General features: G+C 42.0%; 1 protein-coding gene across 1 annotated transcript in view; it reads right to left on the reverse strand.

The window, feature by feature from the left end:
- Positions 1 to 5,796, reverse strand: part of LOC131950525 (RUN and FYVE domain-containing protein 2) — a 77,085-nt gene extending 71,289 nt beyond the window's left edge. The window contains exons 1-2 of the mRNA XM_059312720.1: positions 5,636 to 5,796; positions 2,182 to 2,352 (exon numbers count right to left, since the gene is read on the reverse strand). Of these exons, the coding sequence (XP_059168703.1) occupies positions 2,182 to 2,352; positions 5,636 to 5,771 (307 nt within the window). The 5' untranslated portion in view covers positions 5,772 to 5,796. The remainder of the gene's footprint in view (positions 1 to 2,181; positions 2,353 to 5,635) is intronic.
- Between the last annotated feature and the right edge of the window lie 204 nt (positions 5,797 to 6,000).

Below are 6,000 nucleotides of genomic sequence, written 5' to 3' on the forward strand. Positions count from 1 at the left end.
AAACATGTCACAACTATACAGGCAGGTAAGATAAAATAGACAGGTAAAACATGTCACAACTATACAGACAGGTAAGATAAAATAGACAGGTAAAACATGTCACAACTATACAGACAGGTAAGATAAAATAGACAGGTAAAACATGTCACAACTATACAGACAGGTAAGATAAAATAGACAGGTAAAACATGTCACAACTATACAGACAGGTAAGATAAAATAGACAGGTAAAACTCCATGTCACAACTATACAGACAGGTAAGATAAAATAGACAGGTAAAACATGTCACAACTATACAGACAGGTAAGATAAAATAGACAGGTAAAACATGTCACAACTATACAGACAGGTAAGATAAAATAGACAGGTAAAACATGTCACAACTATACAGACAGGTAAGATAAAATAGACAGGTAAAACATGTCACAACTATACAGACAGGTAAGATAAAATAGACAGGTAAAACATGTCACAACTATACAGACAGGTAAGATAAAATAGACAGGTAAAACATGTCACAACTATACAGACAGGTAAGATAAAACAGGTAAAACAACATGTCACAACTATACAGACAGGTAAGATAAAATAGACAGGTAAAACAACATGTCACAACTATACAGACAGGTAAGATAAAATAGACAGGTAAAACATGTCACAACTATACAGACAGGTAAGATAAAATAGACAGGTAAAACATGTCACAACTCTACAGACAGGTAAGATAAAATAGACAGGTAAAACATGTCACAACTATACAGACAGGTAAGATAAAATAGACAGGTAAAACATGACACAACTATACAGACAGGTAAGATAAAATAGACAGGTAAAACATGTCACAACTCTACAGACAGGTAAGATAAAATAGACAGGTAAAACATGTCACAACTATACACACAGGTAATTTAAAATAGACAGGTAAAACATGTCACAACTCTACAGACAGGTAAGATAAAATAGACAGGTAAAACAACATGTCACAACTCTACAGACAGGTAAGATAAAATAGACAGGTAAAACATGTCACAACTATACAGGCAGGTAAGATAAAATAGACAGGTAAAACATGTCACAACTATACAGACAGGTAAGATAAAATAGACAGGTAAAACATGTCACAACTATACAGACAGGTAAGATAAAATAGACAGGTAAAACATGTCACAACTATACAGACAGGTAAGATAAAATAGACAGGTAAAACAACATGTCACAACTCTACAGACAGGTAAGATAAAATAGACAGGTGAAACATGTCACAACTATACAGACAGGTAAGATAAAATAGACAGGTAAAACATGTCACAACTATACAGACAGGTAAGATAAAATAGACAGGTGAAACATGTCACAACTATACAGACAGGTAAGATAAAATAGACAGGTGAAACATGTCACAACTATACAGACAGGTAAGATAAAATAGACAGGTAAAACATGTCACAACTATACAGGCAGGTAAGATAAAATAGACAGGTAAAACATGCCACAACTATACAGGCAGGTAAGATAAAATAGACAGGTAAAACATGTCACAACTCTACAGACAGGTAAGATAAAATAGACAGGTAAAACATGTCACAACTATACAGACAGGTAAGATAAAATAGACAGGTAAAACATGTCACAACTATACAGGCAGGTAAGATAAAATAGACAGGTAAAACATGTCACAACTATAAAGACAGGTAAGATAAAATAGACAGGTAAAACATGTCACAACTATACAGACAGGTAAGATAAAATAGACAGGTAAAACATGTCACAACTATACAGACAGGTAAGATAAAATAGACAGGTAAAACATGTCACAATAATACAGACAGGTAAGATAAAATAGACAGGTAAAACATGTCACAACTATACAGACAGGTAAGATAAAATAGACAGGTAAAACATGTCACAACTATACAGACAGGTAAGATAAAATAGACAGGTAAAACATGTCACAACTATACAGACAGGTAAGATAAAATAGACAGGTAAAACATGTCACAACTATACAGACAGGTAAGATAAAATAGACAGGTAAAACATGTCACAACTATACAGACAGGTAAGATAAAATAGACAGGTAAAACAACATGTCACAACTCTACAGACAGGTAAGATAAAATAGACAGGTAAAACAACATGTCACAACTATACAGACAGGTAAGATAAAATAGACAACTCACGCCTGAGCCCATGCCTAAGGACATGTTCCAGGACAATAAAGAACTGCTGGAGGGGAATGTAGTCGTCATCCAACATGCGACCGTGGGCCAGGGAGGAGTCAATCAATTCTTTAATCAGCAGCTTGGACACGTTCAACAAATTTGCTCGTTCTATTGTCTTTGGGTCCCTTCCTGAAACACAAGAAATATGCCAGACATGTTGGTTTATACATGACAGTATAGCAGCAAATTCAATATGTTGGTGCATACATGCCAGTATTACAGCACCTTCAATGTGTTGGTTTATAAAAAACATATATGAAAGTATGTCTTGTGGTACAGAATGTCTCAAGCATGTCTTGTGGTACAGTGTCTCAAGCATGTCTTGGGGTACAGTGTCTCAAGCATGTCTTGGGGTACAGTGTCTCAAGCATGTCTTGTGGTACAGTGTCTCAAGCATGTCTTGGGGTACAGTGTCTCAAGCATGTCTTGTGATGAAGTGTCTCAAGCATGTCTTGTGATGAAGTGTCTCAAGCATGTCTTGTGGTACAGTGTCTCAAGCATGTCTTGTGGTACAGTGTCTTGTGGTACAGTGTCTCAAGCATGTCTTGGGGTACAGTGTCTCAAGCATGTCTTGTGGTACAGTGTCTCAAGCATGTCTTGGGGTACAGTGTCTCAAGCATGTCTTGTGGTACAGTGTCTCAAGCATGTCTTGTGGTACAGTGTCTCAAGCATGTCTTGTGGTACAGTGTCTTGTGGTACAGTGTCTCAAGCATGTCTTGTGGTACAGTGTCTTGTGGTACAGTGTCTTGTGGTACAGTGTCTCAAGCATGTCTTGGGGTACAGTGTCTTGTGGTACAGTGTCTCAAGCATGTCTTGTGGTACAGTGTCTCAAGCATGTCTTGTGGTACAGTGTCTCAAGCATGTCTTGTGGTACAGTGTCTCAAGCATGTCTTGTGGTACAGTGTCTCAAGCATGTCTTGTGGTACAGTGTCTTGTGGTACAGTGTCTCAAGCATGTCTTGTGGTACAGTGTCTCAAGCATGTCTTGGGGTACAGTGTCTTGTGGTACAGTGTCTCAAGCATGTCTTGTGGTACAGTGTCTCAAGCATGTCTTGTGGTACAGTGTCTCAAGCATGTCTTGTGGTACAGTGTCTCAAGCATGTCTTGTGGTACAGTGTCTCAAGCATGTCTTGTGGTACAGTGTCTTGTGGTACAGTGTCTCAAGCATGTCTTGTGGTACAGTGTCTCAAGCATGTCTTGTGGTACAGTGTCTTGTGGTACAGTGTCTCAAGCATGTCTTGGGGTACAGTGTCTTGTGGTACAGTGTCTCAAGCATGTCTTGGGGTACAGTGTCTCAAGCATGTCTTGGGGTACAGTGTCTCAAGCATGTCTTGTGGTACAGTGTCTTGTGGTACAGTGTCTCAAGCATGTCTTGTGGTACAGTGTCTTGTGGTACAGTGTCTTGTGGTACAGTGTCTCAAGCATGTCTTGGGGTACAGTGTCTTGTGGTACAGTGTCTCAAGCATGTCTTGGGGTACAGTGTCTTGTGGTACAGTGTCTCAAGCATGTCTTGGGGTACAGTGTCTCAAGCATGTCTTGTGGTACAGTGTCTCAAGCATGTCTTGTGGTACAGTGTCTCAAGCATGTCTTGGGGTACAGTGTCTCAAGCATGTCTTGTTGTACAGTGTCTCAAGCATGTCTTGTGGTACAGTGTCTCAAGCATGTCTTGTTGTACAGTGTCTCAAGCATGTCTTGTGGTACAGTGTCTCAAGCATGTCTTGTGGTACAGTGTCTCAAGCATGTCTTGTGGTACAGTGTCTCAAGCATGTCTTGTGGTACAGTGTCTCAAGCATGTCTTGTGGTACAGTGTCTCAAGCATGTCTTGTGGTACAGTGTCTTGTGGTACAGTGTCTCAAGCATGTCTTGTGGTACAGTGTCTTGTGGTACAGTGTCTCAAGCATGTCTTGTGGTACAGTGTCTCAAGCATGTCTTGTGGTACAGTGTCTCAAGCATGTCTTGTGGTACAGTGTCTCAAGCATGTCTTGTGGTACAGTGTCTTGTGGTACAGTGTCTCAAGCATGTCTTGGGGTACAGTGTCTTGTGGTACAGTGTCTCAAGCATGTCTTGGGGTACAGTGTCTCAAGCATGTCTTGGGGTACAGTGTCTCAAGCATGTCTTGTGGTACAGTGTCTCAAGCATGTCTTGGGGTACAGTGTCTCAAGCATGTCTTGTGGTACAGTGTCTCAAGCATGTCTTGTGGTACAGTGTCTCAAGCATGTCTTGTGGTACAGTGTCTTGTGGTACAGTGTCTTGTGGTACAGTGTCTCAAGCATGTCTTGGGGTACAGTGTCTTGTGGTACAGTGCCTCAAGCATGTCTTGGGGTACAGTGTCTTGTGGTACAGTGTCTCAAGCATGTCTTGTGGTACAGTGTCTCAAGCATGTCTTGGGGTACAGTGTCTCAAGCATATCTTGGGGTACAGTGTCTCAAGCATGTCTTGTTGTACAGTGTCTCAAGCATGTCTTGTGGTACAGTGTCTTGTGGTACAGTGTCTCAAGCATGTCTTGTGGTACAGTGTCTCAAGCATGTCTTGTGGTACAGTGTCTCAAGCATGTCTTGTGGTACAGTGTCTCATGTCTTGTGGTACAGTGTCTCATGTCTTGTGGTACAGTGTCTCAAGCATGTCTTGTGGTACAGTGTCTTGTGGTACAGTGTCTCAAGCATGTCTTGTGGTACAGTGTCTCAAGCATGTCTTGTGGTACAGTGTCTCATGTGTTGTGGTACAGTGTCTCAAGTATGTCTTGTGGTACAGTGTCTCAAGCATGTCTTGTGGTACAGTGTCTCAAGCATGTCTTGTGGTACAGTGTCTCAAGCATGTCTTGTGGTACAGTGTCTCAAGCATGTCTTGTGGTACAGTGTCTCAAGCATGTCTTGTGGTACAGTGTCTCATGTCTTGTGGTACAGTGTCTCATGTCTTGTGGTACAGTGTCTCAAGCATGTCTTGTGGTACAGTGTCTTGTGGTACAGTGTCTCAAGCATGTCTTGTGGTACAGTGTCTCAAGCATGTCTTGTGGTACAGTGTCTCAAGCATGTCTTGTGGTACAGTGTCTCAAGCATGTCTTGTGGTACAGTGTCTCAAGCATGTCTTGTGGTACAGTGTCTCAAGCATGTCTTGTGGTACAGTGTCTCAAGCATGTCTTGTGGTACAGTGTCTCAAGCATGTCTTGTGGTACAGTGTCTCATGTCTTGTGGTACAGTGTCTCATGTCTTGTGGTATAGTGTCTCAAGCATGTCTTGTGGTACAGTGTCCCAAGCATGTCTTGTGGTACAGTGTCTTGTGGTACAGTGTCTCAAGCATGTCTTGTGGTACAGTGTCTCAAGCATGTCTTGTGGTACAGTGTCTCAAGCATGTCTTGTGGTACAGTGTCTCAAGCATGTCTTGTGATGAAGCGTCTCAGGCATGTCTTGTGGTACCATCAGGCTCCTCCTCCTGCTCCATCATCTGGACCTCCTCCATCTCCAGGTGGACATCGGCCAGCTCCTTCAGACACAGCCAGTCCCCGTCCACAGACACACGGAAGTTGCACAGGTAAATGGTTTCCTCGGCCATAGTGCCGGCACTATAAGGGTCAGTTGGTGACTCCAAGGGTCAGTTGGTGACTCTAAGTGTCAGTTGGTGACTCTAAGTGTCAGTTGGTGACTCTAAGTGTCAGTTGGTGACTCAAGGGTCAGTTGGTGACTCCAATGTCAGTTGGTGACTCCAATGTCAGTTGGTGACTCCAAGGGTCAGTTGGTGACTCCAAGGGTCAGTTGGTGACTCTAAGTGTCAGTTGGTGACT

This window comes from Physella acuta, unplaced genomic scaffold (genome assembly GCF_028476545.2).
Source record: "Physella acuta isolate Inbredline_101_S28 unplaced genomic scaffold, ASM2847654v3 ptg000769l, whole genome shotgun sequence".
NCBI classification, from domain to species: Eukaryota; Metazoa; Mollusca; class Gastropoda; family Physidae; genus Physella; species Physella acuta.